The sequence below is a fragment of the Saccostrea cucullata genome, unplaced genomic scaffold (assembly GCF_032062105.1).
Source record: "Saccostrea cucullata isolate Sc308-1 unplaced genomic scaffold, CSIRO_AGI_Scuc_v1 ctg261, whole genome shotgun sequence".
NCBI classification, from domain to species: domain Eukaryota; kingdom Metazoa; phylum Mollusca; class Bivalvia; order Ostreida; family Ostreidae; genus Saccostrea; species Saccostrea cuccullata.
The window spans coordinates 1,002,666-1,016,123 of record NW_026925910.1 but is presented as its reverse complement, the minus strand read 5'-3'; the positions used below and the strand labels follow the sequence as shown (position 1 = coordinate 1,016,123).

The 13,458-nt window shown below is 33.0% G+C and overlaps 1 protein-coding gene across 2 annotated transcripts in view; it reads right to left on the bottom strand.

Moving 5' to 3' along the window:
• Positions 1–2,124: 2,124 nt before the first annotated feature.
• Positions 2,125–13,458, bottom strand: part of LOC134269992 (glutamate receptor 2-like) — a 33,334-nt gene continuing 22,000 nt past the window's right edge. The window contains exons 3-18 of one of the 2 annotated variants that reach the window (XM_062752159.1): positions 13,067–13,312; positions 11,772–11,983; positions 10,879–10,932; positions 10,553–10,711; positions 9,897–10,094; positions 9,416–9,523; positions 7,400–7,504; positions 6,959–7,043; positions 5,054–5,193; positions 4,334–4,689; positions 3,999–4,197; positions 3,644–3,900; positions 3,428–3,539; positions 3,074–3,217; positions 2,790–2,894; positions 2,125–2,406 (exon numbers count right to left, since the gene is read on the bottom strand). In XM_062752159.1, the coding sequence (XP_062608143.1) occupies positions 2,323–2,406; positions 2,790–2,894; positions 3,074–3,217; positions 3,428–3,539; positions 3,644–3,900; positions 3,999–4,197; positions 4,334–4,689; positions 5,054–5,193; positions 6,959–7,043; positions 7,400–7,504; positions 9,416–9,523; positions 9,897–10,094; positions 10,553–10,711; positions 10,879–10,932; positions 11,772–11,983; positions 13,067–13,312 (2,564 nt within the window). In that variant the 3' untranslated portion in view covers positions 2,125–2,322. The remainder of the gene's footprint in view (positions 2,407–2,789; positions 2,895–3,073; positions 3,218–3,427; positions 3,540–3,643; positions 3,901–3,998; positions 4,198–4,333; positions 4,690–5,053; positions 5,194–6,958; positions 7,044–7,399; positions 7,505–9,415; positions 9,524–9,896; positions 10,095–10,552; positions 10,712–10,878; positions 10,933–11,771; positions 11,984–13,066; positions 13,313–13,458) is intronic. The other variant, XM_062752161.1, reaches the window with a different exon arrangement.

Genomic DNA, 13,458 nt, shown 5'->3' with positions numbered 1-13,458 from the left:
TTCTTGGAACACTCTAGTTTATAAAACTTTGTATTATCTGCCCCTAATCAACAAATCATATGATGAAATAAACATTGCTGTTTTTCAGACAAAACAATGGTATATACATGTAGTAATAGTCGAAGTACAATAAATCCTTTGCCCTCAGTCAATTTTGCATCTCTAGGATGGCTAAATCATCGTATTGACCTAGGAAACAGCTATAGTTTTTAGCTCACCTGAGCTGAAAGTTCAAGTGAGCTTTTCTGATCACCCGATGTCCGTCGTCCGTCCGTCTGTAAACTTTTGACATTTTCAACTTCTTCTCAAGAACCACTGGGACAATTTTAACCAAACTTAATAATCCTTGGGTAAAGGGGAGTTTAAATTGTTAAAATGAAGAGCCTAGTCCCCGTACAAGGGGAGATAATCAGGAAAAGACAAAATATCTTCTCAAGAACCACGGGGCCAGGAAAGCTCGTGGAAGCATCCTTAGGGATTGTAGATTTAAATTGTTAAAATCATGATCCCTGGGGGTAGGGCGAGGCCACAATAGGGAATCCCAAGTTTTAGATAAAAATTTATATTAAAAAATCTTTAGAAATCTTCTTCTTAAGAACCATGCACTGGGCCAAGGAAAGCTGAAAATTATGTGGAAGCATTCTGGGGAAGTGTAGTTTCTACTTTGTTTAAAACATTACCCCGGGGGTAGGGCGAGGCCACAATAGGGGATCCAAATCTTCTTCTCAAGAACCACTGGGCCAGGAAAGCTGAAACTTATGTGGAAGCATCCCGGGGTAGTGTAGATTCTAGATATAAAACCATGCCGGGGGCGGGGGTAGGGGGCTACAATAGGTATAACAAGAGGGGAAATCTGGTTAAGAACTACATTATCCAAGTACTCAGGTGAGCAATGTGGCCCATGGGCCTCTTTTTTATATACTGGGTGCTTGGTTATGATTTAGAACCCTTTAGTTTGTAAATAAAAATTCTTCCATGTACATTAATTTTAATTAACACTTGATCTTTAAGATAATAGTTAGAAAAATCATGACGTACCAAAGGGTTTAAACCCTTTGGTACGTCATGATTTTTTTAACTATTATTATTAACTACTATTTTTAACTATTATTATTACCGAGTATGTTAAATAACATATTCAGTCCACCTTTTAATAGAATAATTCGTACCCACTACATGCGGAAAATTATGTTCATTGCAAAACAACAGCTAAACAAACAGTACCATTCTGTCAATTCAAACTTTTAATATGCCACATCATTCCTTAAAACATTATTATCTCTGTACATTGTAATATACTAGCCTTTTGACTAACTATGTATTTCTATAGGACATTCGTCAATATTAAAAAAACTGAACATGAAATATATTTATGGTCATATTTATCTTTTAATGTGGCATACATGCATTCCTGCCACCACTTGTCAGTTGTTAATGTCGACTTGTCAGATGTTTATGTTGAATTGTCAGACCTATACATGTACACCAACTGTATGTCAGCTTGTCATTTGTCGACTTTTAAGATAAAAATCATCACGACCTAGAACAACTTGTTTATACAGCATGTTTAAGCAACTTACTGACATCTAATGTGTGCTTGTCATCATAACATCTGTAAAATCCACATACTTTTTTGGAAAATAAGTACATTTTTCTGAGAAGTCGCATCATTTTCTGACAAGTTGGCTTGTCAGATTGTTATGTCCATTTATCAGATAATAATGTTGATCTGTGGAATATTATATCATCAGAAAATTATAATAATTTGTCATTATCATGTAAAATATCAGCGTGTCAGGTACGAAATAGTTATTTGACAATGGGGAGGGGGATATGCCGCCTTAATCTTTCAATTAGAACATAAACAAAATTTAAAAAAATCAAGTCTTACATTCAGTTATGGAAGTAGTTAAGCAGCGACAAATTCGATGAAAACTAAGGCCATCTCTTTATTTTGATACTACTTTTGATGTACTCCGATGCATATTTTTAAAGATTGAAAAATAGATCTTTTTCGTTTCTGGAATTGTCCTACACAATAAAAATATTAAGTTCTTCTCTAAATTTCATCAATAAAATTTATATGTTTACAAAAGGCAACACAATAAAAATGCATATAGAATTAATGAATAAAAAACTAACAGTCAGAGTACAATCATACAATTTGACCATGTGGGGAAATATTTGAGGGTTTGGTTAGAATTCATTAACATTTTATCGATGGGCTTGCTAAGTTTATTAAAATATTATAGATAAGAGGTGTTAAAAATGTAAAGAATAAAAATAAAATACGTGTAGTTTATATAAAATTAATCACACGTGTCAAAGAAGACTGGTAGCATGAATGTGGTTGACTCTGTGATTTGACTCATCGTTCGTGGCAAACTTGTCAGAGTTGGATAAAATCTACAATACAAAATTTCTTAATGTTCATTTGTTACTTTAAAAAATAAACCATAAAGTGTTTTTTTCCGATATCGTGCAATACTGATTTGCTTTAAAAAGTTACACAAAGTATGTTCATTATATATTGTATTCGTATAGAGATGCCAAATAACGTAAACGTAACATGTTATAATTTTAAAAAACAATGCTAAACTAGTTATGCTTAAATTTAAAATAAATATTTTCTTTTTTCACTATCTTTAACTTAAGTGTAAGAATAATTTGATAATTACTCTTCTTTACATTAATTTTTATAAGCAAATTTTATTTAAGAATGAAGAATTAATTTTTAACTTTAACAAGCATACAGAATGTATCAAGAATTTTCAAAAAGAATGACACACCCCTTTAGGCACTTTTGGACTCATTCCATTGCTATGTTCTCCTATAGGATATGTAGTATATTCAGGATACATACTTGTATTGTCATTCCCAAGCATAAGAAACCCCTTGGAAACGAAAATAAACAAGTTCGTAAATTTCAATGTAATGAACATTTTTTTTTTATAAATTAGAGGAAATTTTCATGCTTTTACTTAAGATTACTCTTCTTCAACATTCTACATTTGTAAAGGCAGAAATGTTGAAATTCGTTCGAAGTTGATAGTTTTGTTGAGGACATGCTTACCCCTTGTTTACTGTTGGACCTCGATCGTAGGAAATGAATAACTGCGAGAATGATAGAAAAAACAAGACCGCTTATAAGAATGAAGAAAACCCCGGCCAGATTACTTAATGAAAGTGATTTCTTCTTCTTCTTGCTACCCTGTTTCTATTGAAAATAAAAATTATATTAAAATTTCCATAATTTTTAAAACATATACCTTTACTATTATATAAATACATGCAAATAAAAATTCAAATTAAGATCCTCTCTGTTCTCTGATGTTTAAGACAACATACTGATGGAATTAAATGAAACTTCTGTAACATAATTCAGTAAGTCTTTTGTAGATTATGACCCTACATGTATGTTACATACCTGGTTTTCCTCCTGAACACCACATTCTCCTTTCTCAATCCACCACCGCCTTTTCATTTTTATCAAAGATCCATTTTCTTTCAATTGAAGTATTGCTATAGATACCATTTCCCTGCAGGACATTTTTTGAAATTTATTATGTGATTACTATTTTTGTAAAGTACACTCTTATTCAATACGTTTGTAAGCGACATGAACAAAATATAAATAATTTACGTTAGTTCTTGATGTTTTCTACTTTTTGCAGTTGCGATACCATATCCCTTGGTGTTGAGTGGCGGACCAACTTGCATAACGTCACACGGTTCCCTCTGACTAAAGTATTCATTATATACCGATTCCAATAGAAAAGCATACTTCCCTTTCATATCTCGGACTTTTCGAACACCTTCCTCTGTCGTCTTGACAAAAACACTTGGATAAGCAGTGGACATGTACGCCCACATTTTTTGATATGTTGGAACTTTTGATTCCTGTAGTAATTGAGAAAAAATCAGAAAAATAGCTTTAAATTACATATCTAATCCTAGTGCCTGTTGTGGACAAACATGGAGAGAGATAACTTGCATACCTTGAAAAAAGATTGCGTAGATCCAGAAGACAGTGTACCGTAAGTTATTTCTGTTTGGGCTGCGAGGTCATCAGCATTTTGAATTGGAGTTAATAGTTTGTCTATTGTGAGAAATGCTGCTAAATTTGCCGTATAGGATGAAATGACAATCAAAACAGCAAACCACCAGGTTCCCCCTATAATACGTCCAGCTACAGACCTGTCCAAAATTTGAATATCCCTAATTGCTGTTAAAAAGGTAACAATACCTATGCTACAAAAGAAGTACGAATATCATCGAATTTCAATTTTGTCGTTGTGGAGATCTATATGTATAATCTTTTTCTTTGACTAACCTTGGACATGTGTCGCTACCCTGTAACATCAGTGCCCCCATGGTAAACCAAAGTGAGCTTTCTAATGTGAACTTATTTACGACACCATTATCCATTCGTAAACACTTCCGTCTCCATTCCGCTGGACTAAAACGACTGACGATGAACATCCCAACACTGACACAGAAATATCCTGCTATTATACACATCCAAAGGGGGATGGAAAATGGTTTCAGAAAAGAAAAGACCCCGGGTTTCTGAATCTCAGGTTTTTTGATCATTATGCTTATTCCACTATTCATGAATGGTTTAGAAAAAGCTATATCCTCTTCTCTTTGTTTTGTTATTGTCAGGGGAGCAACTGCTAAGTCTGCTTTCTGAAACAAATATAGGAAACAAATATTTGCTCAGAAAATATATTTTGATGGGTCATCATTTTTTTAAATTGTTGCCTGTTATCATTTTAAAAGGAATATTTCATCTTATTCTTGAACGATCGTGATTAGATTTGACGATAAAACGGCAATGGATAGGCAAATTTCTGTTTAAAAAGAGTTTTCCCAATAGGTTGAATTTTTAACAATTGGGATGTTTTGCCATATATTTCATTTTAAAACCGCTGTGGTATTTGCAGAATATTAAAACTTACCCCCCCCCCCCCAAAAAAATGTACAGTTTGTATTTTAGACTTTTTAAGATAAGATTTATTATTTTGCAGGTTTCACCTATCAGATGACTAACCCCCTGAACAAGTTCTCCAATTAAGCCAGTCCATGTCCCATTTTCTTTGGTTCCGTACACAGAGTCTTTATTTGGTCTTATTGTGTACTTGAAGTTTCCACACATTTCCGAAACAGCAGCAATAAGATCCACACAGTAACCTGAAATATAATTTTTATACAAGACAGTTGTTATTCCAAACATCTTATGCGAGTACTTAATTTTATTAATAAAATGTAATTTCATAAAAAAAAATCTCTATTATTATACCCCCCGCTTGAAAAGTGGGAGGGTATATAGTAATCGGTATTTCCGTCCGTTCGTCCGTCTGTTACGCTTTGGGGTACCCATCTTTTATCCGCAACTCCTCTCATACCACTGAAGGAAATTTAATGAAACTTTCACAGAATCTTCATTACATATTGCCATTGTGCACCTCCTATTTTACTTTTTGATCAGACATATATTTTGGATTTTCCAGAGCAAAACATGGACATTCCCATTATATTCATATGGGAGGCGGGGGTATCATTTAGTGAGCTCATTGCTCACAGTACCTCTAGTTTTAACTTCTACACTAAAAGATATAAACACATGGATTTTTGTTCAAAATTTTAATGTTTAATATGTAAAAGGGTCGTTCAATACTTAACGAAAAATGCTATTTTCAAATTTAAACTACAATAAACAATTTCTTCATATTTTTATTCCATCATGGTATCCCTGTTAACCTTCAACACGTCTCTAGGTCTTTATATCAATGTCCAGAACAGACTCAGCAAACTGTTTTGTAAGGATGGCCAAAAGACACTGAAAAATAGCACGTAGCTTAAACTGTAAATTCTTCCTGGAGTTTTTCAAATAAAAATATCTCACAATTACTGAGATTTTCTTAGCTTACTTTCCTCATGATTCCTCTACATTCTACAATTATTTGCAGATGCGTTGTAGGCAACAAGAAATTTAACTCGGGAACCTGACTAAGACTTCTCTTTCAGAATGGCTGTTGAACTATCTTCAGTGCAATTTTTATCAAAAGAACGCCATTGATGGCCCTTTCTTCCAGTGTGGGTTCATTTAATATCAATCTTCTTGAATAAAAAGAAAAACTTATTCGACATGTTTGCAGCTCCTGCTTCTCTTTCCAATAATTAGACAAGTTTCTCTCTGTTTGCATTTTTTAAGTATTGAATTAAATATTTTAATACTTTACACACATTACTAAAGTTTGTCATGCATTCTTTATGTGATTATGTTAAACTGACACAAACCACATATTTTCTCTTAGGCATTTGTGAGGAAATGTTGCACTCAGCTTAAAAAGAAATATTTTTAGATTCATATTTCCTTTGTTAGAACTTCTTTTGGCTATATGAAAGAAAAATTCTCGAGAGGGACGTTAAACAAACAATATCAACTTCTTTCAAAGTAATTAACAGATGTGTTGCTCACAGCATCGAAGCATCGAACTTTTTTGGCGCCCTAAAGATTTTGATCAAACTGCATGAGGTCTTGTAGCAATCTTATTTTTCGTAGATTTCTTATTAAATCCATCTGAAGACTGTAGAGCGTGGAAAACTTATCTATTTCGATATCATAACCAAATTCTTCATATTGGTTATTCAGCGACATTTATACGCCCTTCATTTAATTACCGTAGAAAAGACAAATTTAACAGTTTTCCGTTCGGTGTAGTGACCAAGCTTACATGAAAAGTGAATTTCTTTATGAAGATTGTAAGAAAAACCATGCTTTTTACGGTGGTTATGAGTCTAAATAGTACATCTAAACTGCAATAAAGAAAGTCATTTGCTTTTACATTTATTATGAAAAAACCGTACGTTGTATAACTTATTGAACAACCCTTGTACAAGTCGAAAAATTATAAACTTGTGAGTTATTAAAACAATTATTAATGGAAAATACCCTCGTACAGGTCGTTTGGGTTCTTCACTTTTCGTCTGTTTTCCGGATTTTCATATTCCTTTTTATATTGAAGAAATGGCCTCTCCTGCTTAGAAAAAGTGTGTGTAATTTCATTAATGAACGATTCCTAGAATTATTAAATATTTGTTTCATTTTCACAGCTGGTTTAGAAATGATGTATTTCGAACGTAACATATACACATGGAATGTTGTATGACATATACGAAGGATAGTGAACAGTATTCAAGCTCATACAATACAAATCAGGATGAGAGCAAACGCGGAGAACTAAAACATCAGAGGTTGGATCAGATGCCTTGGAGGTGCGAGCATCCCTTGCTGACCTATCACACCCACCTCATAATCCTTGTCATGACTCTTAAATTATAGACATCAAGCTGAATTTTAACATACAGGCAGAGCGTGATAAATTTTACTCACAAAAATACTGGTGATGACCAAGGTCTTCAGCCCGTCATCTTCTGTCTCTTGTGTTATATTGGTTCCCTCGGGGACGAAGCCGACATTGTCTATCCATCTGCCTATCTGAGACATATAAATAAAAAAAGTGATTGAATTCGTATACCATAAAGGTCACTCCGTTTAATTATATTCTTCTGTTTTATTAAATCGATCTAAAGAATTTATTGTTCTTTCTAGCCCACCGAATCTAAGCTCTTTTTTTCCTTTAGAATATTCAGAGATGTAGTGTAGCCCCAACTTAGCGAAAATGAATGACACTCTTTTGTTTTCACGATATTTGTTTTGCACTTTATTAAACCTTGCATGTAGGCCTAAAATGATTATTCTATAAATATCTCTTCTTACAAACAACGCTCCTTCGCCCAACATTTAACAAAATCAGACTGAAACTTAAATCATTTTTAAAAAAAAAGTTTGTTCTCTTTTGCAGAAGAATAACTCATCCTACACTGGGATCCTGAATAGGAAAAAGTGCGTCTAGATCTCATACAACTTTATGCTTGCATATCAGTTGTCCCTGTAGCAGGGTTAGCAAAAAAGCGGGATATACTCATATTTCCCAGGACGGTGGGAAATACTGGTAATTCTCGGGAATTACTGGTATTTCCTGGGAAATAAGAAAAAGCTACTTATTTATAACTTACATCATTTTGCTTGGGTAGACATGTGGTACATCTTATTGTCTAAGATATCAATCTTGTATCACATTATAAAAAAAACATGACTTCCTAAATATTTCATTTTAAATAATTATAAAACGAAGATATAGGTATCCCATATGGATTTTTTTAATGTAAATAAAGAGAGATCTAAGAAAATTGTTAAGTGTAAAATGTAGTGTATATACCAAACCTAAGAAAAAGCCTTTCAGTGCTACTCAGTGCTTAAGGTAATTATATCTCTCACATAGGAGCACAAAACTGTCAAGAGTCAATTAGTTTAAAAAACAACATAATTGATTTAATATCTGCAGTGTTTATAGAAGAATTAAAACAATTATCTTCTTGGGTTTATAATTAATAAACTCCATAATTATACTAAACTGAAAAGAAACTTGAATCAGAAAACTTCAGTTTTGTTCTTAAAATACAATCAAGGAAACATGTTCTGCTGCAGAATGCATATTGGTAGAGAACCTAGAATAGTGATATACTAAGTATTTTTAAAGAAAATACTCTCGATTTTATTCATTTACTGTTTTTATGTTCATTTTATTTCTGAATTATGTATAATATGAAATAATTTACAAGAAATAAATTGCAAAATTTTGTATTTCCCAGTTTGGATAAAATTTGTCGTATTAACCGGGACTGGAAATACCGATATTTACCACTGGTAATTTCCACCACCGGTATATCCCGGCCAACCCTGCCCTGTAACAATGCATTTGAGAAAAGCAATTTTTGATAATATTTTACTGTCTATATTCTTTTAAAATGTGGCGCGTACTTTACCCTTTCCTGGATGTAGGGACCATGCTCGGCTCAAATTTCATTCGCTATAAAAACATTTAAAATAATTTTCTTTTTGATTTATTTTTTTCTGTTTCAATTAACTTTTGTTGAAATCAACAGTGTAATTCTGAAGATGATTTTGAAATGGCAACCTTTTACGAAAAAAAAAAAAACATCGCTTGAGAGTCTAAGAGGCGTTTCAATGACTTTTCAAAAAACATTTAGCATTTTTTTTTAATTTGATATGTTTCAGAAAAATTAAGGTAATGAACAAACTCCTTCGGATGAGGCAGTTTAAACCAAAGTCCCGTGTCGCAGTACATGCTGGCACGAACAAGATCCCTTACTGCTCAAGTGTCGAGTATAGGTCAAATTTGTAGCTCTCCGCCAGAAAGTGGTGGCGTCTCCATACAAGTGTTTAATCTCGAGAGGGATGTTAAACCAAAAAAAAACAAAACAAAAAACTTACATTAAATTAATATGCACATAAATTGATCTTAAAGGTTTCTTATTTACTTACCTTTGTTGGATTTTGTTTGAACTCCACTCTGTAGACGCCAAAAGTATAATTATATCTGTGTCCGTGTTCATCTAAAAATATGTCACCAGTAAGTCCTTTAATGGAAACCTGTAAGTGAAGATAAATCGTCTTTTCTCAGATTGTACAAATTTTATTTAATGCAAACGTAATTTCTGACATCACTAAGCAAAATATATGATTTATTTGGTTACTTAATTCGAAGCAAATTTTTTTTAAATAACCTACTGACAGGAGAAAATGCCTTGTCTTATTGGCCTTATTTGCTTTAAAATTCAAGAACACCTTTTATATCTCCTATCCTGTTCTGTAAATCATATATTTTGAAGTTGATTCGTATGTCAATTTGGGCCTAGGGTATTGTGTTTTTGATGCAATTTAAAAAGCAAATTCATAAAATTTTAGTTTATTTATCTAGAATATGTTGTCAAAACATGTATTTAACTATATTTCATAAACAAACCTTTTTTAGATTCTTCATTATATTTAATCCATGCATCCATGGTCTATTTCCAGTACAGGGTATGCCTTGAGTAAAGTCATAATTGTATACTTTTGCTCTTCTAAATGTAGATCTGAAGATTTCAGAATTGTTATTTATCATTGATTGAATGGTTTCACGCAGAAGGCTCACTGTGTCGACCATGAGAGCAGATTCCACCTGAAAAAGTGTTACTTTGCACCATAATTTTTTGAAGAGTTATCAGCCCTTGATATGAAAAGAAAAAAATTGTTTCATTTTTCAAAATTTCTGACGTAAAGGATTTATTTACATTATCTTAAAATAATATGCGCTGCCCATAAACTTCATGTAAAATTCCTGGTGCAAATAATTGTACAATAAACAAAATTGTATAAATTCCTTTGGGGAGCATTTTTATTCGATAACACTTTCAAAATGTACTCATTATACATTGCACTCCATTAATTTTATTTGTAAGGATAACATATATTTTAAATATTTTCCAGCAGGATGGCAATTATACGCTATTTGAAGGTATGCCTTTTCTTAAGCAACCTGGTGAGATAATGAAGTCAATGAAGGCAGTCTGTGTTTAGCCGATTTCGTTCGATCAAGAAAACTCCATCAAATGATCAATTTCCATTGAAAATTCTTACCCTGACTGTTTCCCCGGCCCCTTTCCAAATAGAGACTGGTAATTCTCTCCATTCCTTCAGAAAATTTGTGACATTTTTTGACTGATGATCTACTAGTTGAAATCCTGTGATGTTAACACCACCATGAGAAAATCGTTCCAATCCATGGTTTACTATATCCTGTTTTGGAATGAGATGCATGATTTTAAAAAAAAAAATTACAGGAAAGAAAAGATTAATAAATTTGGAAGTCATACTTTTTTTAGCTCACCCAAGTAAAATATCATACTTGGAGCATATTCGAAAAACTTTTAACACTTAGACAGTGATTCTACAAACACACCTACCAAACTGCCAAGTAAATATGAATATCCTTTTTTATTCATTCCGACATTTCGTATCTGCAGGAAAAACATAAATTTTAGCACCATATACTATATAACAACTTGATATGTAATGTTTAACAATATTAAAATGTACAAGAGGCCCATGGGCCACATCGCTCACCTGAGCACTGTGGCTAAGAGAGGGGACTATGATTTGAACAAACTTGAATACTTGAGTCTACACTAACTAAGGATGCCTGTATATTTCTTTGACTCACTGACTTTTTTACCCTTTAAGTCTGTGCCCCCCGCCCCCTAACCCTGGCTGGGATGATTGGAACAGAATTAAATCTACACTACCTGAGGAATGCTTCCAGGTAAAAATCCATATGCAATACGGCGAAGAGTAAACAGGACTTGATTATGGCCCCGCTCTACCCCCGCGGGTCATGATTTGAACAAATTTGAATCTACAGTACCTGAGGATGCTGTCATATAAATATGACCAATCATGGCTTTGCTATTTTTGGGAAGAAGATATTTAAAGATTGTTCTTATATGTTTCAATGCAAAACTTTGATCGTCCCTTGTGGCCCCGCCCTACCCCCGGGGGCGATGATTTGAACAAATTTGAATTTACACTACCTGAAGATGCTTCCCCATAAGTTTCACCTTTCCTGGCACTGTGGTTCTTGAGAAGAAGATTTTTAAAACATACCACAAAATTTTCACAAACTTGAATCCTCTTTACCCAAGGATGCTTTGTGGCAGGTTTGGTTAAAATTGGCTACGTGGTTCTAAAGAAGAAGTCGAAGATGTAAAAAGTTTACAGACGGACTACAGACAAAATGTGATCAGAAAAGCTCACTTGAGCTTTCAGCTCAGGTGAGCTAATAAGTCCAAGATTGTTAAACCTGTTGTAAAACCGCATCGTAAGCAGTTTCATTCGATAAATCAAAGACAATATGGATTGGATTAGTGTCGTTTAAATGTCCATGTTCTTCATCCAGCGTTCTAAGGTCCTTGTGGGCGTCATGTAAGCTCTTGAGACGTCTTGACGTCACTTCCGCATACTGAAAGTCGTTGTCTTTTAACAGCTGCTTCAGTTCCATAAGTCGTGATAAACCTATTTAAAGATGTTTAAAAATTTAAAAATTAACTTTATCAATGTATATTGCAAATAGAATATTCAAGTATTTTAAAATTAAGAAGAAAGGGTTTCCCCCCTTTTTAAAAGAGTTCTATGACTCCTTTTTTCAACTTTTTTGTGTACTTTTGTTTGAAATCAATTCTCAATAAAGTTCTATTAATATTCCCATTAAAGTTTTGTGTGAATAAAATAAAAAAATATATGGTAATGTTCCACTGTCTTGTTATGTTTTCAATTTACATTTCTGTGTAATTATAAATTGCTTCTACAATGCCAGAATTGGAATTGGGAATAGAAATTAGTTTTCTAAAAGTTATTAAATGACTAAGTGAGTGAGTAAAATACCCTTGCTGATACAATAAGAAACTGATATATATTTGAATGGAACGATGTATATATAGTTTATTTCATTTCTATAGGTAACTAGTATATTTAACTTCTTTTCATTTAAGTCTAATTTTTCATTACAATACCATTTTATATTGCTATCCCTACAATTTCTAAGTTTTAAAATGTTCGAAGAGTTTATTTAATGATTCAGTTCAATAATTTCATTTGTTGGTTCATAATATTGGAGAAAGTAACACACCCTAAAAACAAGAATTCTCGATTTTGATTGCTAAACAAAGTTTTTCACGATATATTATGTAATCATAAAACAGTCAATCAATGTATAGATAGTTCTCTCTGGAAACTACTGTCTGATACATTTAATAACGGGCCCCTCAGCGCTCTTTTTAACAAGTTTACATAGCAAGAACTCATGACAAGATAGGAGTACGAGGAGAGACAGTCAAATAATTGTACAAATAGGATTGTCTCAACTGAAATTAAACCAGAAAATACTACACTTTAGGGATTTGATAACAAAAAGAAAACAGGCTATTAACAATGAACAAAAGTTCCCTAATTCCCAAATCATGAATATTGAAGCAATAATTAGCCAATGCTGATACTGAGCATGTTTCAATTAAGAAAGCATGATTTCGATAAGGTTCAAGTTCTTGCACTTAATTAAACAGAGCTGACCTTCATAATAGAAAAAAAAGAAAACCTCACCAGAATCTGTGTCGTAAATGTAACAGAATTTCATCCATTTATAATGAGTTATAATGGAGGCCATGGCGCGGGTTGTATCTGGCTTCATGAAGATGGAGAATGGTTTGGTCTGATGCGGAGCGTTGTCTGTGTTGGGGCTTAGATAAGGCATGTGAAACACACGTGTGTAGGAGTCCAGGACTTCTTGAGAAATTTGAGACTGCGAGCCTACCAGAGCGAAGACTCCATTTGACAAATGTCCACAAACTGTAAAATACTAATAACTTTGATGTAATGATGAAACGATGTCATGAATGTGAATATCTGCTATGTTTTATTCATACAAAATACATTATCAGAGCAAAGAAAAGTGCAAAGAAAAGTTACATATTTTAAAATTATATTTTGTATCA